General features: G+C 40.3%; 1 protein-coding gene across 4 annotated transcripts in view; it reads right to left on the bottom strand.

Moving 5' to 3' along the window:
• il1rapl1a (interleukin 1 receptor accessory protein-like 1a) overlaps positions 1 to 27,748 on the bottom strand; it is a 215,128-nt gene that overhangs the window by 48,170 nt on the left and 139,210 nt on the right. For all 4 annotated transcript variants that reach the window (XM_055230656.1, XM_055230657.1, XM_033987092.2 and 1 more), the window contains one exon: positions 3,779 to 3,853. In XM_055230656.1, coding sequence (XP_055086631.1) covers positions 3,779 to 3,853 — 75 coding nt within the window. The remainder of the gene's footprint in view (positions 1 to 3,778; positions 3,854 to 27,748) is intronic.

Raw genomic sequence — 27,748 nt, 5'->3', positions numbered from 1 at the left:
AGCACGGGTGGACTGCTAGTAAATCTCTGTGACACTTTTACTTACAGCTCTTATTTCCAGGTTTGTAATGGATGGAATTCTTCATTATTAGATGTAGATAGTGCAGTGATCTGATTCTGTCATAAGAAAATAAAATCTTATATAATATACTCTGTGGGGAATAAAAAGGAACTACAAGAATAGGATGGTACTTCAGTTTAAAGTTGTGTCTAGTCTTGAGTCTTATATTACAGGCAAATGATTAAGCACAAAAACTAGAAGAAACACACAAAAGGGTAAAAAGACGATTAACATTTACCAACATCAAAACAATGGCAACACAAAGTTAAAAGCTTTGTTAAGCCACAGTAAACCCCCAAAAGTTCTTCTTTAGTTCTGTTTAATAGGATTAGTTGCTTTTAGCATTCCTGCACATTTCTGAGGAGGGCTCCCTATGGGCCGTGGGACTTTGTAAGAGCGACAGCAGCAAAGAGGCAGTAGTGGTTTTGACTGACAATGTGGGATCGTGGCTCTTTGGTAAGAAGTGACAGGACGACCAAAGGCGCGGTGGGCAGAGGACCCTCAGATAAGACCAGTGTCTCTGATATGGCTGCCTCCATTAGACTGTCATTTGTCTCTGTCTCGTCCCAGGCCGCTGCTATACCATCTCTTATTTTTTTCTTTTTGCAAAAATCACAAATCTGAAATATACAGAGTCACAACTTTTTAAAAGATGCAGTTAAGGACATGACAATCTTTATAATTCAATCCAAAGCTAAAGATAATGACTCCTTTTGTCCCAACCCAAGATACAAGTTTCTCATTCACATTACTCAGGAGGAGCAGTCTACCGTCATCTAAAGCTCCCTTCTATAACCAAACTCATTTCTGTCATCATTGAAGTGAATTAGCAGCAAAATAGATGTTGTTGAATAGCTTTGCACAGCAAGATTGAGTCTCATGATAGTTGTTCACAAAATCACAAGAATTCTGAGATACTTCCACTGTAACGTTCAAAGTTGCCCAGTAGTGGGCAGACCAATCACAGAACAGCACTGAGGTTTACATAGAAACTAAAGGTGAAGCTCCTGAGTAAACCAAAACAAACATGGCAATGTACTTCAGCCTATTTTAGAAAAAATATGAACTGTTTAGTTTGTGAAGAATGTGCAGAAGGTAAGTGCTTTGTGCATTCATGGACAAGAAAGACATCTGTGCTTTTCTCTCTCAACTGGATGTAACTAAAGTTGAGTTTTTGATCTGCTGTTTTGACGCTTCAACCAATCAGATTCAAATATTTGTCATGATGTTCTGCGTTTTGGGGATTGCTTTCATAGAGCTGTTGCAGACTGATAATGTGTTAAACTCAGAGTGCACATTCTGTATCAATGTCCTGTGAGCCAGGTTTTCCAACAGTCAATGTGTAAAATTATGTTTTTACAAAATGGATAAAATACATTTTGTTTTTGATTTACCCTCCCGCTGTGTACCGGCCTTGTTGGGAGCAGGTTGTGTACAGGTTGGTTGTATTTGCTTGTAAGCCTAGTACTGCGCATCTGCCTTTATATAAGGTGTGTTTTATTTATGCCTGTTGTTGTGTAGCGCTGAGCCGAAGATGGCGGCTGCCTTGAGAAGCTCTGGGTTTTGCAGCGGCTGGGGAGATAAAGTGGGGCTGTGTTTCCCAGCAGTGTTGCAGATTTATCTTTCTGCTTACAGCTCCCATTTTACTGCCTATTCACCGGCCACTGGATCCCATCTCTTTCTGTCTCACACTTGCCATGAGGGAGCGACCACTCTTTTCTCCCTGCACGTTCTGACCACCATAAATCTGCCATGGGCCCCATAAAGCTGCTCAGGGCATGACTCAACAAATATTAAGGAAGAGCAGGATAAATAAATGAAAGTCTAGTATGGAGGGCAACAACTCTGCAACCAACCAAACACAGGGCTGTGGTAAATATATAGTTCTATCTGATCAGCAGGGTGACTGGAAGGCTACACATGTAATGTAGAAACTGTATAAATACGAATATGTCTGCAAGTTTTGAATAGAATTTCTTCTCTGCTGCTTATAACTAGATCCCATTAGATCCCATTAAAAAAGTTTGAACATTTAATTTTGATGACAGATTAACACAAGCTGTGCTTTCTTAACCCCTGACGTAGGGTCTGTCACAACAAATCATTGTGCTGCTTTAAATTTCCTAAAACAATAAACAAGGGCTTATTTTAAATGAGATGAATTCATTTTCTTTAATTTGAAATCATTATGATTGCAGTCTTTAATTAGCATGTAAAAAATAGCAGTTCCAAACACAATGAAATTCATCTGAGGAATTTGCCTTGTTATTTTAACTGTTCAACATCTGCATAATATTAACATAATCTCAGTAACTAGAATTATTTTTTTCTATGATTATCTCGTTGTTTCCTGTCATACAGGATACTCTTTGTGCCAGTCCCAAACCTGATTAAACCAGCCCAAAGTCAAATACATACCAGCATGAAACTTTCTCCTTTACATGTCAAGTCAAGTGCCTCTGTGCAGTCCTGGACTTTACAAGACATCCATTCATCAATAGTGAAGCCTGGAGCCCACTGGAGCTTAAAGCTTCAGACAGCGACACTTTTTTGGCAAAGCTGGCTGTAATTTCCATAGCGAGCTTTCAGCATATTGTAGTTCAAGTGGCGTGAAAGAAAAACTAGACTCCCGGACCTTTTGTCTGCTCTGCTTTCAGGGTGTCGTAACTGCAGACTGTGATGAGACACTCCAGCAGCCAGTCTTTTAATGGGAAATATACACAAATGATTAGGAGTCAACTATGACCAAAATGTCAGGGCTGAAGAAATATTTGTAAGAAATACTTATGACCTTACACTCCTGAAATAAAACTGTTGCTTTTAAGTGCTAGCGTGGGCAAAAATGAAAATATTTTTGTGATTATTGATGTTCTGGCAATACTTTACACCTATCTGATGTTATCATGCAGTGCAGTGGTGAGCTTCAACTGGAAGACAATATTAAGAACTAAAATATGAACATTGTATGATACACGCAAATCAAAACTACTGTGTAAATTTAGTTTGACAATACTGTAAGCCTTAAAACTGATTCCAATAAAAATCCATTACAATGCGTGCCAAACGGTTCAGGTGTGCTGTCAGTTTATACAGAGCAGTAATTTCTCACTCCTGTTCATCCAGCCAGAAGTCAAGTATCTGGATTTAAACAGCTCTGGACAAAAGACAAAAGCTAACCTCAATGTTCATCATTAAGGCTTTTGTTCCCCCTCCCAGCTGCCTCTCCTCTGTCCACACTTTCATTCCTGCAGCTTCGAGTGGTCGCGTCCGATCGGGCTCAACCACGACAGCCGCATTAGCCATTCACAAAGCAGCGGGCGCCATGTGGACAGGCGAGTGTGCCCAGAAATCAAGCGGCAATATGCTGTCAGTGGGAGAAAAAAACTCCGGCCGAGACACATTGCGGGCCCATGGTGACCCCACGTCAAACAAGACAAACAGCGGCGACTGCCTCTCCATGTGGCGCCATATGGGACCGCTATTGTTGACAAAACAGCCCAGGGATATTAGCGCTCACCATTAGCATAACGCTGGGAAACATACTTACAATTATATACTTTTTGCCATTCCTCAAGCTAATAAAAGTGTCATCATCAATCTACCTAGAAACAGCCAGAGGTGTGCTGGAGCAGGTTTGTAAAGTCATCTGTTTCCTGTCGTTTGGAAATGACACAAACTCAACAGAGTGCCGCTGGAGGAAATCCGCTGAAGCTCTTACCTAGCTGGAGCTCCATGCTGCTAATCTTGTTTTCAGACGGGAACAGGATTTTGGGCGGCTTGTCGGTCAGAGGAGCTGCAAGAGAGAGAAGACACAATGCAGTGAGGATGACATTTATTTGAACAATGTTACTATGACAACTTCATATTGGTCTTTGATTCGTTTTCTTTCTCAGCCAGTGTTCCTTTAACTTTTTCCACACCTCCATAATGTTCAATTTTAAAGTCTATGATGACCTCAAGTGACCCAAATCTGATGTGTACTCTATTGAAAAAGACCCACATTACTTATATAACTGTGCATAGTGCCAGCCTGGTGTCTTTTTACCTAGACCAATGAGTTGATTCACAATGTTTTTTGTTTTTTCTTGAGAATATCTGGACCAGGGATCTCCAACTTGTAGCGCAGGAGCTTCCAGTAGCTCTCCACTCTCTTCCAAGTAGCTCGTCAAGGGATTTCTGAATTATACGTATAAAATGTCATGAATTAAATGCCTGACTTTGTGCACTAATAAATGGATAATAATTCATGTTTTATAGCTGTACACCATCGGAGACTTGCCGTGGCTCTCATATTCATTCTTACTCTAATTTTTTGCAACCGTTAAATGAGTAGCTGTCTGGCATTTTCGTTTTGTAAAGGAAACTCACCGGAGGAAAAAGGTTGGAGACACCTGGTATATCATCGGTCGTTCCTTCCACTCTTACACACACACAGCGCCGGATGTAGACTTTGGATTACATTCATTCGACCTTCTTCTAATCATAAATTAACCACCAGGAACAAGCCACAGTTCAATGTTCATGAGTGTAAGGTGCATATCTGAGCAGGGTTTATAGATCTGGTGTGAGATGAGCAGCTGATTCACTAATGCTGCTAATCATCTATACACTGAATATCAAACATGCCTGAAGTTCCCCCCTGTGAGACCTGCAAAACAATGCTAGAGCTCACTGTGGTTAAAAGCCTTTGTGTGTTCAAATGGTCTGTGATCCTCAGAGCGGGACGTCCTGAGACTAGAAGCGATAATGTAGATTTTATGTCTGCTATCTCACATAAATTGTTGGACTCAAATGTAATTACTGCAACACAAGTGTAGTGCTTTTTGCTCATGGACTGTATATATAAATGGACATAGCTAATGTGCTAGCCGCCGTGCTGCAAACAAGAAGTGGGCACGTTTCTGGCTCCATTGACTTTACATTGGAAAACTGTTGCCCCTCTCTAACCCACTATACCAAGTGAACATGGTATTGTTTTTGCGAATGTGTCCGTAACTCAAGATATGAACAATAAATAACAGTTCCATTTGACTGGAGTCGAACGCTACGGGTGACGTCACACTCCCTTAGTCCACTTCTTTATACAGTCTATGTTTTTTGCTATTATAGAGCAATGTTTGCCTTTTAAAATCACAGCTCGTCTGGCTCTAAGGTCAGAATCCAAAAGAGAAATGCATAGCTCTAAATATGCATGAGCTGCAGAGTTTGATGATATAATTTTAATGCATTAACTGATACAGGGTTTTGCTTCACAGTAGAAAATTGCACGGGCTGAAGGATGGAATAATGCAGTGGTTTTCAAACTTTTAGCATTTCAGAAAATCTATGACTCCACAAGAACTAAACTTACACTGGCCAGAAAAAAATCGATACTCAAATAGGACAAATGTTGACCTTTACTAAATGATCTACATTGTAACTATTATAAAAACACATGGTAATATTAAAGAAACTGTATTGGATTGTATAAAAGAATGTTGTTATTATGATTGTAGTATTGAAATTATTATTATTAAAGTTTATTAAAGAGTGTTTTGTTTCATTCACATCTTTAACACAGAAACCCTGAATATTTAGGCTGAGCTCTTCTCTCAAACTAAAAACACTCTGTTCCACCTTGTGATGTCATGGGGTAATACAGGAAGTGCTCCATACATTGTCTCTAGAATCATTTGGAAGATTTCAGTCCTTGAATTGTCAATCTCTACTGAACAAATGGTAAAAGGTGGCTATTAATTTGAAAACTACCACTTCGTGACATCACAAGGTGGAACAGAGCATTTTGAGCTTTGGCGATGTAGACAAACTAATAATAAAGTGTTACTCAAACGTGTGAATGAAACAAAACACAACTCCAGCTACGTTTTTGAGGAGGTAACAACATTCTAACGTGGATTAAAGCTCACGAGAGTTCATGCGTAATACGGGACCTTTAAGTACTGAGCAAAAACACAATACCGTGACTACATTGGACCAAATCAAAAAAGAGGACTTCCCTATCGCTAAAATGAACACCGATGAGATGAAATGAGGCTACAAAAATAAACCTACTGCACGGACCAACTAGTACACGGACATTAAGTAGCTCATTTACAATCTAGTCTCTTTGGAGCTAAAAACACACACAAATGTTCCCATACGATTTTACAGTCACTAACCCCTTTTGTGTTAACTGTAGAATATTGTCAGAATAATAAAGCCGCATGCATATTTCCTCTCACTAATTTCACCACTTCTTCACATTTTAGTACATTCAGTGATCAATTCAAGCCTAGGGCACAGTCTCTTCTTGCTGCGCCGTTACATCATGAGAGAAAATTGGGCCACTTTTAAGCTTGTTATCTCCAATATTACACCATTGACATAATCACAGACCTTGGTTTGTCTTTATCGAATGGACTCTATGAGAACGCATGTATTTACAGTTGTGTTTGACCTTTGGCTACACGCGCTAAGATAAACAGCGCGTTTGAGTTTAAACTGTTTAATCTTAAATACTCCCAACGCAGTTACGGAAAGGACTTTAATGCAATATGACAAAGCCCGACCGTTCGGACACGACTAATTATTTTTAAAAGAAATTTGCAAATGCTGCTCATTTGGGTCAGTTTGTAGCCCACTGCTTTTGTTAGCACATTTCCTTAGAGTGTCCTCATCAGCCCTTCTTTTTAAACCCATTATAAAGGACCCTCTAACAAGCTGTTTGTAAGCCCTGCTCTTTTACTGTCTGTATCTGGAAGGAACAAGCAGTGCAGTGTCTCTGTGTGGTCCAATCACCAAAAGTTCAAAATAAGGACAAACCGGGAATAAAAGAATTGATGAGTTGTTGTTCTTGTGATTGACAAAGACGCTCAACAAGATTATTCATGGCGATCACTCACTTTGGTTCACAGGTGGTGCTGGTGTTTATTAAAGCGACTGAGGGCAAAGTTATAGACAACAGAAATACCCGTTATTTAAAAGAGAAAACATTTTAAGTGTCACTGCCAGATTCTTAAAACGGTAGGACAATGGCACCCACTATGGCACCCACTATCTCAATTTGCTGCACCGCTAGACTCAAACACTCAAAGCGAATGAATGAACTCACTTTCTGATAATTACAGTAGGGAATAGAGATAAAAAAGTAACAAAATTATTCCAGAAATTACTGATAAAAATTGTACGACTTGCTTAAAGAGCTCATATTACGCTATTTTCTGATGTTATAATGTTATTTCCTCGTCGCAAACAAACACGGAGTTTAATTTCGTTTCATTTAACGCACAAATCCTGAATTTAGGTCGTGTTCTTCTCTGTGTTTTTCAACTCCATACACTCTCACTTGAATCATTTGGATAATTTCGGACTTTAAATTGAAAACTATCAGTTTATAACAGCACAAGGCGGAACAAAACACAACTCCAGGTATGTTTTTGAGGAGATAATGACATTCTAACATGACTTGAACCTCACAAGAATCCATTTTGTGTAATATAGGACCTTTAATCTCTAAACCACAAACACCAACTGTATATTCTTGTGTTGCTCCGGTTTGGCCCGTGTCACAATCAAGCCCAGTGTCAGAGAGGAGAGGGGCGGTCACGGGCTTTTACCCACGACTGTTTGCACTGTTAATAGGTAATCAGACTGCACAAATTACACTCCATACTGATACCATTTTAATTACATATCAAACTGCTATACATAATTACACAATGGGTGATCCTATAGCTAATTATGAACTGGGCAAACAAACTATTGAGCGGCGTGTTGGAGAGGAGCAGATGTTGCACAGTGGAGAGGAGATAAGACGCCCCGTACAGTTACAACATACTGTAGATTCAATTCAAAACAAGGCACGTTTTCAATTTGTAACGATTCTTTCCTGGAAATCTCATTCTCTATTAGATGTACAACTTGAAGCACAAAGAGCTCGACCTTGAGACTGGGCCTTCCCGCTCTGTTCCTTCGTATGACGTCATGTGGTAATACAGGAAGTGCTCCACTGTGTTTTTAAACTCCATACACCTTCACTTGATTCATTTGGATAAATTTCAGCCCTGGAATTGCCAATCTCTACTAAGGACTGAGCACACTATAGACAAGTTTAACTCGCCTAGACTTTTATTCTTTTTTCAGCCATAAAAATCATGTTTAAGGAAGTATCAGAATGTACTGCATTTTTTCACACAACTACCTCTTTTTTACATGTCCATCCATATGTTTTCTTTGACGCATCGAGCAACTGACTGGGAAAATCCCCGTGGCACCTGCGCTCTGATTCGTCGTCTTCGAGGGACAACATAAGCAGATTACCGTAATGACAGTAAAATATTTAAAGAGCCCCATGCCTCTGCTTTGAGATGCTGTTTGTATTTACATGAAGCACAAGTGGTTGCGGAGTTACGGTAATGGAAAGTCCGCAACCGCGCTCTATCGGCGACAAGCATCTGCCACAATAGCGTTAAATAAAAAGTAAAAGGTAGTTGTCTGTGTAGAAGAAAAATTCAAATCTGTCAACTGGACAGAAAGTTGTAAGGGTGAAGACATTTTGCTGTTCATCCAAGCCGCTTCCTCAGTTCTGAAACAACTATAGTAAAAGCGTTCTGAGCTTGGGAGACGAAGACGAACCAATAATAAAAGGTTACTTAAACGTGTGAATGAAACAAAACACAACTCCAGGTATGTTTTTTACGTGGTAATAACATTCTAACGTGGCTAAAATCTCACAAGAGTCAAGTTTGCGTAATATAGGACCATTAACCAATATTTCTCTGTTGCCAAATGTAATTACAAATTAAATATATAGCATTACAGGCAAACCCATTAGAATCTACTTTTGTAAAATGCATAATCCGAGACCCACCATTCACTGTAAATCATTGATGGACATGAAGCAGGTTGCATTAATTAAGCTCATTGTATCTCTAAAACAGGACTTCTTCCTTCCCATTGTATAGTATATGTCAAACGCGGTCACACATATGGCAGGAGGGATGTTTTGACACATAACACAGCGTGCACTATGTTTCTGCCTGAACAGCCAATAGCATATAGAGACATTAACTCAGATAGTGACGGTGTGTATGGCATTGTGAGCACTCAACCACACTGCACGTTTCTGCTTGGTGGCAGAAAAGCTCAGTGGACTTTCCAGATGGATTATTCTGGCTGAGTGACTTGGGGGAAACAGCAAATTAATGAATTAAGGATAGAGCTGACATACTTGGATCACTGGGCTGCTCCTGTTACATTTTCACATTGTGGTTATATTTAAAGGTGGGAAATCATGTTGTCGTTAAAGGTGAAGGAAGAAGTGAATCAAACTAAGAAAAAGAACTGACATTAAGACGACCGTATGAATTATATCAGCGGGTTTGTAAATAGCGCTTTTACACCTTTAATCGCTTTACGTGAAGGAACCACTCACCCTTTAACACACAATTTCATGCCAACGAACACTTAGTACTTTAAACAAGGGGTGTTATTGTTGTTCCCTCATTAAAAACATGCCTGAAGATGTCATCCATGCACGTTTGAGTATTTTAAAGATCTCTTCGGACCCTAATCGAAGCCTCTTTCCTGTAAGATTTGCGTGCAAAGCTCCGCCCATGAGGTACAATATAGCATAGAGATAGTTTGTTCTTCTTTTCCTGTAAAACAACTCCCTAAAACAGCGTTGTCGGACATGCTACAGCTGCTAATAACGTTAAATCAATGTGCGATCAGTACCTGTTATTTAGGAAGAAAACCTTTCATGCATGAACGTGTGAAGCTACTCGACACCAGAATAAGATCAAGTAACTATCCGTCTATCTAAAGTTCAAACATATCTCACACCCGCGATATTACGCATAGTGATTGGCAGCTCTAGTCTTAGTTTAGCGGCTTACATGTTCTCTCTCCATCCAAGACAAATCCAGAAAAAGAATAGTAGGTTGGTGACTCAAGCCCTCGGGTAGGAGTCAGTTACTTAAGCCTGACTCCTCTCCTCTCTCCGGTTGGCGTGCGGCTATAACGGACAGCAGCGGATCACCATATATTAACAGTGACCTTCTTCTATACGGTTGTCACCCTGTGCTCCTTTCATTACAGCCCTGATGGTGCAATAACCGTACTGTATGGTTCCTTTATAAAGCCACCTCTGACTATACGCTGGATTCAATTCTACCCACCATTCCCCACACGAGAGGAGCGAGAACTTGTATGGTGTCATCCGGAGGAAGCTAATAAAAGGATTCCTATTCAACCTGAGTCACAGCACGCTTCCTACCGAGCTGCTCTGTTGTGCTTTCCAAGAAGTGCCTCTGGCTAAACTAAAATATCCGGACATTTGAGCATTATGAAAGTGGATTCATGTCCCTAAATATCCGGTGTAGTGACTTATCGCACATAAAAAGATAATGTTATAAAGTCAATGTTATTTTGGTAATAACGGTAATATTTTGTGACACCCTTTTGATAGAAAGTCAGTGAAGTGCAGTTTGCTTTGTTCTACAGAGTGAGAGGGGTTTAGATCTCCTGTCAAAACTACAGAGAAACCGACCCCCCTTCCCCCTCACATAACTCCTTAAAGTTTAGCCTAAAAACCAAATTAGAGCTTGTTTAAAAGTGTGTTTAAAAGCGTTGTTTAAAAGCTTGTTTACTATTTGAAAATGTCCTGGGTAATTCTTTTATGTAGCCCATTTGTTTCATATTACAACCTCTCATAATCTTGCTGGTGTCACCTTGGACTAAAACACTTTGACTGTGTTCTCACTGTGCAACAAACCTTTAACAAGTGCTTTCTATAAAACTAATGATTAATTAGATAAAATATCTCCAGGAGCCAGGCTGAGAAAATTAAATGCCTCTGCCTCTTTTTTTTTTTTTTTTACACAGTACAGCATTATTATGTACTTAAAAGGAACCTCACTAAAACCTGCCGTGATTTGTTTTCTCCAGCTCTCCGCAAGGATTATATTTTTTGCACAGGTTGATAGAATAACTCACATTGTGTTCGCGGTAAGAGGCTCAATTAAGCAGTCATGAGAGTGTTTGAAATGAATGAGAAGCGTTTTTATACAAGGCTTTTGTTCAGCAGGTACAGAAAAAGAAGGAAAGGAGGCGGGCAGTTAGAGGTGTCCTTACAGATAGAGCGCTCTCCGTGGTGCTGAAGAGGAGCGAAACGTAATTATGCGTGCTCACAGGTATGCAAATGTAATTGGCAATATTAAGAGAAACAGTGGATGTGTTATTACAGACATTAGGCAGGTTCAATGTTGAAAGGACTTGAGATTCAGATGTAATGAGAGCAGGAGGTGCAGTGTCGTTTAGCGCTAGTGGTTTCTTATTTCATTTATCTTCTATTCCCCGTTCCTTTGTTAAAGCTTAAAGTCAGAGCCGGTGCCATTTTAAAAACTAGAGGCCTGTGGCTGGACTTGCACTGAATAATGACAAGTTAGATATTGTCACAAGTATGTTTAGTAGTTGGACTTTAAAATATGTACTTGAGTAAATCTATGTAATGTAATGTAAGAACTGTTGTGCTTGTGCCTGCTATATAGTTCAAATCTGACACCCGCGGATCATGACATTATAATTTGCACATTTTAAATTATATATTCATCTAAAATTACTTAATAAAAGATATAAGTCCGTGTTAGAAAACTGCGGTGCCCAATGGGAGCTGACGTCGCCGTAAACAAAGAGCCATGTAGCTGTCTGCACCTTTGATGGACAGCAGCAGATCATCAAAATGACTATCCAACGCTGCTAAATCCTACATTAAATTCAACAAATTGAAGAACAAAGAAAGTAGAGAGCGGTGGATGTGCACTGTTGGCCATGAAAACGGAGGTTGATCAGCAATATGGCGTCTCGAGTGATTAAAGATTACGCAAACACACACTCCAAAAACAACTTTGAGAAGGTAAAACAGATGAGGAAACAACTATAACATGCCTAAAAGCTCTGGAAAGTCAATTTTATACATCTAGGTCAGCTTTAATTCAATTGATTTCCTAATTATTAATATTTAAGGCTATGAATAATGCAGGAAACTATATTTTATAATTCATGTTTACACAGAAAGAAGACAGGAGCTTCCATTTTTACTATTACTACTACAACATTTCTAAATCTGAGAATACCACTACCACAAACAATACTGCTTTATCAGTACTACGACCTACATGTACCAATATTTCTCCTTACTATGATGTACAAGTACCGAGCAGTTTTCCTTACTACAATGTACATTTACTCAAAATTTTCCTTACTACGATCTACATGTACCCAATATTTTTCCATACTACGATGTATAAGTATCCAATATTTCTCCTTACTACGATGTATTTATCCAATATTTCTCCTTACTACGATGTACATGTACCCAATACTTTTCCTTACTACAATATACATTTACCCACTATTTCTCCTTACTACGATGTACATGTACCCAATACTTTTCCTTACTACAATATACATTTACCCAATATTTCTCCTTACCACGATGTAAAAATACCCAATACTTTCCCTTGCTCCTTTTACTTTTCCCAAACACTGAAATCTCAGCATCTCCAAAACATATGGCTCACTGTATTTGACCACATACAAGATTCAAGAAGAGATACAAGAGCCCAAAACAAGACACCAAAGAGTTTAAATGAGTGTTTGCCTCAGTCTTCCAAACCAGTGCTTGTCTGTGCAGCCGGGCATGAGTGATAGTCGAGTAGGAGAAGTGAGCACAGCAGAAGTAAACAGGGCTGTGAGGCTGTTAGTGTAGATTCCAGTGAACAGGTGGTGCTCCTGACTGCATTTGGGACCTGAGTTGGATCTGAAGTGGAAGCAATACAATGAGTATGGATGAACAATGAACGAGGTAAAAAGGGTAACAGAAGCCCAAGGAAGTGGAAGAAACAAAACAAGTGCTTGTGCAAAGAGACGACACAGGTTTTCTGCGAGGTAAACTTAAAATTTTAGTGAAGTTTGGATGCCAATTAGCGCTATAGCTGCTTCTAAATACAACCATGATGCAGCTACTCATTTTCTACTGTTCTATCGTCTCTGCCTGGCAAATCCAGAATGATATTTCTCTGTATCTTTTAAACAGAGGGATATCAATCTAGTCCACACTCCCTGCATCACGCCTCAACCCACGCCCAAACACAACCGTGCAATCAGATTTTTTGTCGGTGATTAAACGATAAAATGACATCTCTCTCACTTCAGATTAGCGCTCAGTGATTCTGCAAAAATCCACAATGTTTTTCAGTTCCTGCGATATTCATTTCCTTCTTTTTTTTTTTCCTTGTGAGCAGCCATATTTGTTTAGATATGGACTGTGTGTGTTTCTAATCCACCTGTTAGTAACATCCATCTGAATTCTGGGAGATTCTGCAGTAACCAGACTCGTATCTTCGTAAAAGTATTGGAGAAGTGTGTATTCTGGAACGTAAGCAACTATAATCAATGATCGAATGAAAAAGCAACACCATTTTAAAACAAATATGAATCCGGCTCAAAACACCAACACAAAACTAAAACAGTTCATTTCTAAGACCTGATATTCATCTAAATCTACAAATACAATGTCCCACTTTCTTACATTTTCCCTTTTGTGCAAACACGGTTGTATTTGCCTTAAAGTGAAGCTTACCATTTCAAAGCCCCGCGGTCCGTCTGCGGTTTGTGTGTATATGTGTGTGCTTCATGTGGAATAACATTACAGTGAACTTTAAAGCTCCCCAGTGGCCTCGGTGTACACTACAGTGTTCTTCCATTAGGGCCCTGCTCTCAGACAACGCACACTCAATAATGCAGGTCCATGCTTAGGTTCTAGAGCCGCACAAACACAAGGACACGTTGCACCTTGCAGCTACACGGGCAAAGAAAATAACCTGTATGCATTAGATAACAAAACCCAGGAGTCCACCTCAATAGGTCCCTCTATTCTGCTCCATGCAAATATGCGTGTGGAGCTTATGCAGGAAAAAAGGGATTCACAGAGGGGACATGTCGCTGTGCAATCGGACTGTCAGGAAGCACAGGGGGGCGCTTGGCAATGACAGAGGATTAGTCATAGAATCAGTGTCCATCTCCACAGGTAATTCAAAGGGAAGCCCTCACTGCCCCACTGTCTCCTCTGTTCTGAGCTCAGAGCGGGCTAACATGCTAACTGCGGGCTAAAAAGTGGTGGCAGGTGGAAGAGGGACCTGTGGGGCGGGATTAGCGCAGTCCTGGCTCTGTGTCTGTGGCGGGGTGCAGTGTGCAGGAGTCCCAGGGCTACCCAGGTGTGCGCTGCCAACACACACTACCTCGAGTGACACATCCAGAGCTGGGAGAGGCAGATAGCAGCATGCAGGGTCACCACGCCGGCCATCTGCTCCTACGGCTCCCATTGACCTGTCGCCACGGCAACCTGAGCACCACCACCACCACCACACCTACTCATTAATGTGCCACAAAATGAGGCTTCTTTATAAGCTTATGCCTCATAACATATATCATATCACAAAAGTTGAATTGTGTTTCTTTTTGACACTGAGAGATATTCTAAAATCCCTATAGTGTAAAACTGATATGGAGGAAATAGATAGACTTCTCTGTCAGCATAAATAAACAAAAGAGAAATAGCTTTAGAAAGTATTGTCATTGTTGAACTGTAAATACATGATTGTTGTCAGTTGAAAGGACTTCCAGCCACAACATTAAAAGTCCTAAACAAATAAAGATAAAGATTTGAGAATTTTTAGTTTATTTCTTTCAAATACAGTAGTAATGACATGTAACAACATGAAGTCTTACTTTCTTGCCTGGCAAATCCAGACTTGTATCTCTCTGTATTTTGTAAACAGATTGATATCAGTCTGGTCCCCACCTCCTCTGTTACATCCACACCTCTTCTGTTGCATCTCAAACCATGATCAAACATGATTATCCAGTCAGATTTGTTTTTTTTCAGTGACACATGTGAAACTGGTGATGTCTCTTCAAGGGTCCTTTATTATTTCCAATACAGGACTATGCCTCTCCCCGATTGGCTAATCCAGCTGTCATTGGTGGATTTGAAACCGGGTAGATTCACTGGTGACCAGACTCACATCTTTGTTCTGGATTCCAGGCAAACTTCTTCCCAATCCATTTCTAGCATCAATTCAATTCAATTTTATTTTATTTTTTATTTATCAAATATATCAAAGACATTTGTGTATGTGATGTGTGGTCTCAGTTTGTCCACACATCTTAATAGATGTCTAGTTCTTCAATGATAATTTCTGTGAAATCTGTGACACTCAGAGACAATCCTCAAAGATTCTTCTAGAACTACACACATTCACTTGTTTTTTGTTTTTTTTAAAGAGGAGGTATTATGCAAAATCCACTTTTTGGAGCTTTCTACCGTGACCTTTTTCCCTCATAAAAAACATTCCTGAAGAGGTTTTGCATATGTAATCCATGCATGTTTGAGTAATCTTGTGATCTCTCTTGGGGTCTATTTGAACATATCTCACAGTAGTAGTATGATCCTGTCCAAAACTCAGCCCACTGTTTTGCGTCACCCATGCTCCTGCGCGATAATTTTCCATAAATATACAAAAGCATGATACAAAACACTACACTACAACTTCACAAACCTGACACGATGTGCCGTAGCTTGTTGTGATAGTGCTCTGAAGGGGGAGTGAGTGGAGCAAAGGGAGGGGGGACTCAAAGCCTCAAAAGCGAAATGGAAACTAATTAAACATGTAAATATGTAGTTTTTGGCAAATATAGCATGTTCAAAACTATAAAATAAATCTATAAATGTAACGTGTCAGCCATGAATACTCCATAGAAGCATAATAGTCCCTCTTTAATATCCTTTACGATCCCGTGTGGCTGGAGTTTGCTGATGGAAATTAAGTGCAGGTAACACCATTTTTCACTGTTTTGCTTGTCCTTTTAAACTAAGCGGCAGAAACCATATAGACTAATGCACATATACACCACAGTCTACGACCTCAAGTCAAAGTTTAAATGCCGGAGTTCTGGAAACAGCTGGTGAACATGACAGCATCCGTGACCTTGGCGGGAAATGAAAGGGAAGAAATAAAGATTGAACGGGAGGGTAGGTAGTGTTGGTTGAATGGGGAGACGGGAGAGATAGGAGGAAGAGAGAGAGAGAGAGATATAACAAAGTAGGTGAGGAATGAGCCGTGGATACCTGGGTACTTTATCACAGCCATACACTACACTCCATTTATACTGGTGATGTCTTTTCACGGGTCACTGACTTCTACTTCTGTTTACCTGATGGCAAAACGGATAAGGAATCATATATTTTTGCATCGCTGTTGAGAAACTATGCAAGGCAGCGTTTAAAATGGCCACACAGTTTCTATTACCAACAGCCGGCTGCACAGGGGGGGCACTATTGACTTGTTGACCTTTAACTTTCCCATTGATAGCAATTCTGCCTTAAAAATTCATGAGCCAAAACACGTCCCCCGTGAGAAGCGCCACTTTAGATGGAGGATGCGCTGTATCTCTCTCGGTATTTATTTTGCTATATACTTTTTATTATTATTAGGTAATGGCCTATTTTATGTGTGTGAATATTGTGTTATGGCATGCGAGGGTGCTGTCTTTGCAAAGTTTTTAGACGAGTGTGTTAATCAATAGGAAGTTAGGGTCCCTCAACCCGTGAGAATTGATTGTCACCAGGGGCAACGTGAATGATTTTTACATCTCACTTAGAGCAATTTAACTGTTAATTTATACACCATGAAATAACAAAACACATTCTAAAAGTCTTGTAGGAATCGATCTGCTGAAAATAACAGCGTGTTTAATTTTATGTTGTGGTTGCTCGAGAGATATCCTCATATAAATATATATCAGACCTGCATTTCTGCGTGTTTAGCCTCAGCAAAAACATTTATACATAAGAAAGTCTATGTATATGCTGTTTTATTATGAAACTATCACATAGGTATGTTCTTCTTATTATTAGACCTTGTTATTCCTAACGTTTCAGGTTGCCCACCACCTATTTGTCTTGATGTTTGATGTTATTGCTTTATAGCCAGTGTTGGGAATAACACAGTTTAAGAGCATTACTTTGATCATTAATGAGTATTCTAACAAATGTCTCTTTCCTCTGCTGTAACGGCGTTATATTTATAGTATAGTCAGTGTAACAGGGTTGTTATTTTACTGTAAGTCTCAGCAGGTGACAGGTCAGACTCAGCTCTCTCGTCTCATTCAGAGGAGTTTCCTTTGTCAGCGCAGTGATAGTGGACACAGGCCTCTGCTCACGCTACTTATCATAAGTGCAGCTGATCTTATATCTGTTTGGCAGTTCACCTCAGGTTTTGCAAGTGTATCAGCTCTGTCATGTGTCATGCACATGTTTGTAATGTTCTTATATCAGGGCGTTTAGTAAATGCCCTGATATCTGCTGTGCAAAGAGGTGTTTGTGCTGCATTGTTGTGACTGTAAAGTTATGAGTCGATGATGGTGATTTTGAGCTCTGTGGAGTGGAATAGCTTATAATGCTGGATCTTAGACATTTGGTGATTTACAAGCCAAAGAAGGCTGAATAGAGCTAATTTTTACTGCTGAGGAGTATTTGTGAGGAATTTTTGGTTGGTAATTTAATAGTCACTTTATCTGGTATTTAGTTACTTTCATCACACAGTAATGCAGTTACTAACAGTTACTTTGGGGGGTAACTATAACTAAAACTACAAGATCTAGCCCTAACTGTTTATAGCATTTATAGTAAATCTATCTTAATGGAGAAAAGGAGAGATTCCAGGGTATGTGACAGGTGAGATCTGTGGAGAGGCGTCCACATTCACAGTAAGAATGTATTTTTCAATGTATTTTGTAAGCCATAAAAAGCTGTTACAGCATGCTAGTTAAAATGTGTTACATAGTGTAGCCTTTAAGAATGAGATTTGCTGCTAACCTCATATATTTTTTTCTTATCAGCATATTTCCTCTCTATCTAAAGATGGTGTAAAAGGAGTCTGTTATTCAGCCAGAACAGCTGAAGAGACAATCAATCTGGCCCGTCTTCCAAGAGATCTCTCATGTGAGCTGGTAAGCACATGGACAAACACGCTAACATATTTCCCGATGTGGACTCTGGCACGCAGTAAGTATACACTGAGCAAACTCCAGGCCTCTCACTGAGCAGCAGCGATCATTAGTGCGAGACAGACAAGCTCCTCTTTAAAGTGTCTCTCTGACCCGTTCCACCAAACCCGTCCAACCATTCACCCAAGCCATGTATCCCACCACGCCAAGGCCACCTCAGCAAATCCCTGTTTTTGTTTTATTCCAATAAGCCCAAAAGACGCTCTCCCAGCCGAAGACAGATGGCGATCATTAGCTTCTATCACCCCTCCTCCTGTCGCTTACCCCGAGACGCTCTTTCACTCAACTGTCTTTTCTCGAGCCCCTCTTCGTGCGCCACCACTCAAAGTCATATCGAAAGGTTTCAAACTTGCAATCTTACAACTTGAACAAGTGTTTCATCACTCTTGTCAGAAGTAGTTACAGGAGTCGTGACACCCACTTCCCCCGGACAGCAAGAATTGATGAGCATCCATTAGACTGCGCTGATCCTACACAGAAGAAGACGGCCTCCATCACTGCCACCCTGTAATCCCAACAAGAGCCAGGTCACACGAGGCAACGCTCTGTTTCTGCACAACACCGGGGGCACGGTAACAATCGCCGGTCAGATCCGCAGCTGCCGAAATGTTCCCATGTGCAAATTTTGAGTGAATCACACGTCGAATGTACAACGCTTAACACGTCGCTGTCATTAGCCAAACAGCGTGGAATAGTGTGTTTATGTAGTTAGCAGTGTATCTTTGCTGACACGCTGACAGAGCTCCTACTGGCCACTCTGTGCTAGTGACCATCTGGACACAATCCATCACTTTCAAATGTATTTCCTAAGCGCCGCTGAGTCCTCGTGCCTCATTATGACACTGTAGGAACTGGCAGGGTCACACTGAGCCTGTGTCATGCTAAAAAACATTTTACCACCACCAGCAAAAGTTGGTTTGTGTAACGACGATGTATTTTCTTAAATTTTGAAATATTACACCCACAAAAAATTCTTAAATTGTTGTTTATCAAAGACAGCCAGTGAAAATTATAACAAAGGGAATGCAACCATATACTCCTCGGACTTGGCAATTCAGAAAGTGATTGGGAACAGTTACAAAGACATTTCAAAGAGCTCATTACACTGAACTGTACTGATAAGAAGAAGCACATGCAAGGCTTCATTTTATATTTTTTTTAATTATGTAACAATGCGCCATTCATTTATAGTCGAATCGCTTAAGGTCAGTGCTTCAAACCAGTGCTGATAAACATAAAAGGTGGTCTGACCTCTCTTTAGGTGGTCAGGGTTAAATGGGGGGCAGGTCCAACCTCTTGCTGTGTGCTTTTCAAATGTTCACCTCGTTGTCAGTAGCCACAAAGCTCCTCTGTAAAATGGTTACAAAATTGTAGATTGCTGGCACTAGCCGACTGGACACGTAGTGACAAGGAGACTGGGAGCGCTGGTGAGTGGCATTCGAGTTTGGCCGCTCTATTCTCCGCTTGTGCTTTCATTGTGATCTCATAAATAAGGGAAGTCCCTGAGTGCCTCAAAGCCTTCCTAAGCCACCTCTTTGTTTCAGGACAAAGCCTCTTTTTATTCCAGTTGGAATAACTTGTCACACTGCAGCGGTATACCCACGGTGCCACCCTATCAATTTCCATGGCAACGTGGTGTTTTTGGCGTGGAGGTGGGACGCATTTAGTGAGTGAACTGGGAAATTAGATGTAAGGAGGAGACAACAGATCGACTTTAAGATTGTATAGATGTGGCTGACAGTCTGGCGCCCAAGCTGCATCCTAATCCTCAAATAAAATAGCTGTGCAAATCCCATGTGAAAGTTGTGTCACATGTTACACATTTCCCTGCTCTGATGAAAGAGAATGGCCGATGGTAGCGTGAGCAGCAGCCCTCCACTAGCAAATTCTTGACTATGTGCTAGAAAAGGTATGATATCTGCGCGGCGCATTTGCATTTGGGCTACAAGCACCTGTTGGCTTCAAAGCTGGAGAAAGGGAAGGGAAACACTGTGGCTTTGACAGTAATGACTAATCACGGCCCAGCGATACAAAGCGGCCCACTTCACAGGAGTCCTTTGATGCAGGTGAATCACGCACTAAACATACTTATTAGCAGAAGAGAGCGAGGGGGGAGGAGGAGAGGCGGGTGGGCAAGCGGGGGCTATACCAGACGAAAGGTAGGTATTTGTTCCGCACGTTAGCTTGGCATGCTTGGCTGCGCTAGAACAGAAGGTTGGCATAATGAATTTTGGCATGCGAGCGTCTGATAATGAAATAAAGAACTCCGCCCTATCCAAGGTGTGGAGGTGTCTGAACACAGCTGGACTCTGTAAGCATGAAGGATGGCAACGGCATAAACAACAATCATTTACAAGGAGTTGCTCCAAAAAGTTTAGTCAGTTCTTTTCTCTGCAGTGCCTTAGTGTTAAGTTACTTCAATCTAGAAATCACACTGGTCCCTTTCTAGTATCTGACAACTCAAATCTTCTATCTTTTGTCTGTGCTAGTCTCTACATGTGACTATTCTAATTATCTTTTAGCATGATCTATTAGCATGTGTAAGTATGACATTGTTAAAGAGGCAGACAGAAGCGATCACTCAGACTTGAGATATGAATCAGAATCAGAAGAGTCTAAGAACTAGCAAGATGTTTAAAAGCTTCATAAGGACATAAACAGAGATGCAGTAATATCGACAGCAGTAAAGTGTGATACCAGATGCCAGTACTTGTATCCGTAAATGTGCCTCTGATATGAATGCCGATACCACTGTAAATGAGTCTTATTTGACACTCACAGCTGGTCTCTGAGATGAGCACATGAACTGTTCTGCACATGAAGCTCAGCTTTACTCATATGTGAGTGACACATGAACTATGGAGATATTTAAGACTCCTAAAGGTTTTTACAGTTCACAAAGGATATCAGCACAGTGCTTGTGCTTACAAAGTAAAAGGCTAATGTGGTTAAGTGGTGCTTGTCTACTGGTGCATGCAATGTGACTTATTATAATTGACAAACAAATTTAGCGGCTGAATAAAGCGGGTCCAGTGTTTTTAAAAGAGGTATAGCAGGCCTATATTGGTCAAAGTGTGGCTGTGGTATAAAACAATACTCTCTGTTTTTATCACCTGAGAAACATTTCAAAAGTGAAGAAACTGTTGTCAAAGACCGCTCTGGAGATGATCATACATGCTTTTATCTCGTCTCTATTGCAGCTCACTTTTGACTTGTTTTAATAAGGCAGTTCTTCAAAGACTTCAGCTTGTGCAAAACTCTGCTGCGAGGATTTGAACAAGAACCCCCAGAACAGCCCACATCACTCGGTACTATCATGTCGTCACTGGTTACCAGTACAATACTGAATGGATTTTACACTGTATGTCCTCACTTTTCGGGGGCCCCTGGCCCTCAGTGAGGCCCATTCAGAGGACTCTTTTAAGAAGCAGCTGAAGACTCTCTTGTTAAGAAAGACTGTTAGCCGACTGGGTTGTTAATTTTTCTATTTTTTTTTTTCTATTTCAAGTTATTAATGTGAAGTACTTTTTTATTTGTGTAAAGCTTTTCAAAGATAAAAATCACAATGTCATTACTTTATTATACCAAACATGGCTCGTTAGCGGTTAGTCCCAGGCACAGTCTGCAGATTGGTGATAGGAAAGGTTCTCTAAATTATACAGAAATTATAATTATATTAGAATTATCCCTAACTACAGTGATTTTAGTAGAAATTTAACAGAGCCTCTCAAATAAGTATTCCAGTGAAAAAGTAGGCTATATAATAATGAAATTATGTATAAATGATATTTAAATTATATGTAATGAAATAATTAATTACATACATATTAATATTGGATACTAAATCATGAAATATTAACTGGATTTACCACTGTATTAGATCCCGTGAAAATAATGTCTGGCATTGGTATCGGTACTCAGTATCAGAAAGTGCTCAAAATGCAGAACTTCTACTTGTTTTGGAAAAAGTGGCATCGGTGCATCCCTAAACGTGTAGTGCTATGCAAAGAAAACATTTCTCAAAAGTACTCCAAAATACAACTAAAACAATAAAAAAAAAAACAATAAAAAAAAAAAAAAATTAAAAAAGCCATTGATCAGGCCACATATATTTAACCAACATGCTTTGTTTAGGTTGAATTTTCCTATGCAAAGTTTTTGCAATGCAGATTTAAGTAATCAAAACATAATTACTTGCTTCAGATTAAAAATGCTAATTGTTACTGTAAACTTTTACCCAGGGGATAAAACATCATAATTTTGTGCCAACGTGTGTAGCATTACTGCAGATATTTAACACTGCGGTCTATCAAATTAGGCATCACTTAAACCAAATCAGTATAATATGGGACTGGATCAAGTTGTTGAAATAACGAGTTTGGACGAGAACAGGCTGTACTATCGCCGCACATTTTGTGCTCAACTTTAGAAAAAGCAAAGCGTCGTCTCTTAAGCTGCTGTTTGAGTCTTATCTCGTGTCTGCATAATAAAGGAATAATCAGTACAGCTGGGACGGCTGCTCCGTGATTGGATGTTAATTGTGTCTCTTCATAAGGGACGCACAGTGAAAATATGCAGCTCCTACAACAGAGATGCCAGACTGCAAACACAACTCATTCACACACAGACAACAAAACAACAAAAAATCTATTAGCTCAAAAAGTTGAAATAGTCTTACTCTCCTCATCCAGTGTAGGAAGTCGGGAAACTTGCATATTAGGCATCTACTGAACATTTTCGCAGGAGGTTTATAGGCAAGCAAAATAATTGGCCAAGTTTGACCAGGGCGAAGAAGATCAGGCTGGAGTACTTCAAAGCAATCCAAAACTGCAGCTCTAGATGGTTGCTCCTACTGTGCCATTTATCAAACGTAGAGTATGAAGGGAACATATGAGGACAACTGATTCATAAAAACTGATACATAAAAGTGAAAGCCTATAGACCCGTGGTTCCCAAACCTTTTTATAGCCGTGTCCCTCCTTCCCCCCACTGCGATGCACTGGAAGGAAATGTCTGTTGACTCTGAACACATATTATATGATAGTTGGAATATTTTTTATTATATCAGAACATGGGCATCGCTTTTAAAGCTTTTAGAGCTATAGGAGAGCCCAAAAATCTAAGCTCGTATCAAAATAAACTAAAAGATCTGCTCTTGTCAATCCTAACAAGCAAAACACATGTAGTAAGCAGAGGTTTGGCACATCCTTTCTCCCTTTGCACCATTAAATTATTGTAATATAAGATAATAATAATTTCTTAAGACGATTACATATAAAATTAATATTGTCTGAAAAAATAAAACATTATAGACATGGAACACATCTGTACGGACTGTAGGAAACGTGTGTGTTGGTGACATTTTATTATATATTACTGCTAATGTTAATGATGAACTGTTTTCTTATAAAGCAGTTTTAATGAAATGTGTATTCTTACTGTGTGTTCATTTGCCCAGGGACTGCACATGGAAAGTAGCAGTGTCTAAATCTGGTACAAATCATCTCAGATTAATGAATTTGTACATGGTCCCTGACAAATAAAGAAGAAAGAAAAAAAGAAAGAAAGAAAGACTGAGTGCCCTTAAACACAAGAGTGAAGACTTTTGGGTTGAATTTACAGTCCCACATGTCAATTTTCTTTTTTCCCCTCAAAAATCTGGCCCCTGTGACACTCCATGATCCACAGTTTGGGAACCGCTGCTATTGACAAAGACAGATATGTATGCACAGAACTCGACCAACATAAGAAAAGAAGAAGAAAAAATAATACAACAGCCTTTTGTCAAGACTTAAAATAGTAAAAGTCCCATGAACTCAAAAATTCTAGCTCAGGTTGCAACCCACTGTTACAAAGAATAATTTGCTCTATAGTTAACCGCTCCAGTCCATATCTCAAAATGGCACAGAATCCATTAAAACACTCCTGGATCTAAACAGTAATCTGTCTTTTACGCAGGTGGAGTTAGCAGCCCCAATGCGAGTTATAAATCCTCTGACAGCCCGTCCCCACCCTCTCTACACGGCCCGCTTAATTAAGTGTTAATTTGGTGCTAATTATGTAACATGTTATCCTAGTAAGACGCCCCAGATGCCAGGAGACACGCTTGTGAGAAAACGAGTGCATTTGTGGAGCTCTGCAGTCTCACATCTGCCTTCGCCCGCGTTCTGCATTACAACGGCGGAGAAACGGTAAAGCATTCAGGCAAAACAACACACAAAAAAGTGCCCCCCCTCCTATTTTAGAAGTAGGGCCATCCTTGCATGAACTTGAGCTCATTAGTAAACAAATATTCCTCCGTGAAAGTAAGACAGTTTGAATTAATCATTCCGCAGACGCTTCCCCGTTGAATTTTGGCCCGACCATATTAAAAATTGACTGTGTTTTATCGCAAAGAGATTATGATGAGACTTAAACTAGGGGCATGCGTTTCCCTAGTGTTCAAATAAATAAAACATTACATGAACGCTCTTTTATTCATCACTGGGCATTATACTAACTACTGATATGCCTGAGAAGCAATGGGAGGTATTGGGAAATAGATTGGCTATTACACCAGAGTCAGTAAAGAGGTTTTCTAGTGCACGTCTATGATCCTCCATCAAAGGATCACACTGGCTTGGTCGGTTGTGTGTTATGGATTAGAAACAAACACTATGCTTCAGTGTGGCACAATATGTTGACATCAGCTGTGGCTCGGAGCCCCGGGCCCACCATTAGAGCAGATGAAGAGATTACAAATGGACCACGGAGTACAGATGCTGCACGCAAACACAAGGGGATGTTGTTGAATAGGCTAATATCACTGCAATGATTAAAAATATGGAACGACAAAAAGGCCTGTTGAAAAATGGGATGCAGCTGAATAGAAGGTTACAGTTTTTGGAGTTGTAATACACATTTTACACACTCAAGGCGGTTTATACCAAGGAAACAGTGGATCTGGCTCAACCAATGATGTTTATGCTAAGGGTGGGACTCGAACCGCCAACCTTAGGATCTGCGGACAAACATTTTACCAACTGAGCTATTGTCACCTAGGTTTTAATAGGACGATATGGTGAGAAAAATCGAATCTCTTGTAACACTCACCCTTTTCGGTGCTAATATGAGTCACTATTTCTCCATTGAACACATTTGTCTGCTCAAACACACTTTTTTGCAAACCCCAGTTAGCCTCAAACACTGACTGACACATGGATTTAACCAATCACAGTAAGGCGTGTGTGTCTGTCTGTGCGTAAGACAGAAAACTACAAAATGTGCATGAATCGTGATAAAAATGAAACTGCGATCTGGCACTATGAAAAATCTATTAATCCCGTGGAAAGTGTGGTTGTCGTTCAGGATTCCAGGACCATGTTGAGCCTCCGTTTGCGGAGTTTGCACGTTCTCCTCGTGTCTAGATCGGCTTTCTCTGGGCTCTCCTGTTTCCTCCATCAACACAAACACTCAGCAGGCGAGTCGCGAACACGATCCTGCCTCAAAGTCCCCAGACGCTCCACTGTGGTTGCCCGCGGCGCTAAAAGTAATAGCAATTCTAGCGATTGTATTGTCCCCCCGCATCTGTAATAGCATTAGCGCAGGCAGGTGCTAGTAGTAGTTGTCATAACAGCAGTGTTTTACTTTTACTTATTAAACAAAAGGACAAAAATGGCATCACTATGAACACGGGAAGGTCCCTCATTTCGAACTCAGCTCATTCTGAACGCGCTAATAGATTTTTCCCTTTCTACCTAATTAAAAAGGAAAGCCTCGAACTGCTTTGAGAGGTCAGAGGTCACGCAGAATTCATCTGATGCGCGCAGTTAATTAGCATAACGTCTACTTCACTGAGCCACTCTAAACAACTACGCCGTCTCTTCGCGCTATAAGAACGACTATATTATACAACAGTTTGCGGACAGACAGTGCATTAAGTAACACTAGGAAATCCAGCTGTGTAGCGTTTCCTTTCTTTTACTTGGATAATGGGAATCTAAAAGTTATCATAGTTTTTTTTTTTATACTTTTCTCACTTCTGTCTGAAATCTCTTGTCATTGCATTGTGTTATTAAAGCGAGCTTAAAAATAACCGGTGAACGCGGCGGAGAAAGACAGAATGGCAACAGTTTCGTGATAGAGAATATAAATAATCTGCACAGACAAAGGGAAAAAGCGCTTGCCCACAGTAATTACCTGTCTACCTCCCATTGTACGGAGCAACTACTGAAGAAACCACGTGTAGCAGTGGGAAGGCTAACTGTAGGGGGAAGTGGGAGTAAAGAGGAGATGTCATTTCATATTATTCTGAGGAAAAGAAAAAGAAAAGTTAGGGTTGAACAATGGCACTGACCTACTTTTGAGTAAGACTATCCAGACTACAAGTACCCACGGAGCGCCCTAACCTGCAATGCTAAATATATAGACCCTATATCCTCGATCCTATTGTTGCGTTTTCAGATTCTAGATGTGATCATGTCTTCACTCTCAGATGGAGGACAAGAGCTACTGGTAGTTTTCCCCGTTGATTAAATTGTATTTTGCCATGAAAATGTTCACTCTGACCATTTCTTTTAACCTTTAGACCCCAGAACTCTCCGTACTACAGCGAAATACTCATTCAACTGCTCCCCGCCTGTATTAAAAAGTCTATAAAATGTTGTGACGTCGCCTAAAACGCAGCAATCATAGTTCTGGGAAAAATACTTGAGCGTCAAGATGCACTATGCAACTCTTTTGGTAGAGGGTCTGCCATCTGCTTGTTTCCATGGAGATTTTAATCCTTTGGCATTGAACTTTTGCTCCTCATCTCCATGGACACAGTGACGCCACCAAGCCACGTTACAAGGTTAGATCTGTGGAATGGGGAGCGCATTCATAGCAAGGATGCATGTTTGATTAATTAAAGGCAAAGTAGATTCGTTTAATGACAAAGTTAGAACATTTCCAGGGCAGATCCTTCAACAAAAATGTTTTATCTTACAGTGAACTGAAAAAGAAATCTTCATCTAATAGTTTATGATATTTGAAATCAAAGAAATATAGTCCTGTTCTGATAAGACATTCATCAGCAACATAACAGCAGCCACACTTCAGCCCACATACCTGCTGGCACCATGTCACTTAAACCAGTCATCGCCCCGTCTCTGCCACTGTGATCAAAAATATCATTATTATTAAAGCGGCAGGCGGCAACTCTCGAGCTCGTCATCTGCCTCTTCCGGTGTCCCTTCTCTACCGCTCTCACCTACACCTGCGTGACCAAAAGTGGCAACTGGCTTCAGGGTGGAACAGGTGGAGCCAAACTGTGCTATTCATTTATCACAGCTGGCCAGACAAGGGAGTAAGTCACACACCGCGAGGCTCAAGAGCATGGAAAAGTATACAAAAGACAGATTCAGGCTAACTGTGTGCTCACAATAGGGTTAGGATCAGAATAGAAACAGCCAAAACCATAAGAAGTAGGAATTTGGTTAATCTATAATAAGTTGAGCGGTGTTAAATATGTGTCGCATATGAGTCACACTATTCAAGGGATTTGAGGAGTTGATCGTGTCCTTGTGCAGCTCTGAAGTTTCTATAGCTTTGTTGCTCTTAC

This window comes from Periophthalmus magnuspinnatus, chromosome 21 (genome assembly GCF_009829125.3).
Source record: "Periophthalmus magnuspinnatus isolate fPerMag1 chromosome 21, fPerMag1.2.pri, whole genome shotgun sequence".
In the NCBI taxonomy this organism is placed as follows: domain Eukaryota; kingdom Metazoa; phylum Chordata; class Actinopteri; order Gobiiformes; family Gobiidae; genus Periophthalmus; species Periophthalmus magnuspinnatus.
This window is presented reverse-complemented; position numbering and strand designations above follow the sequence as displayed.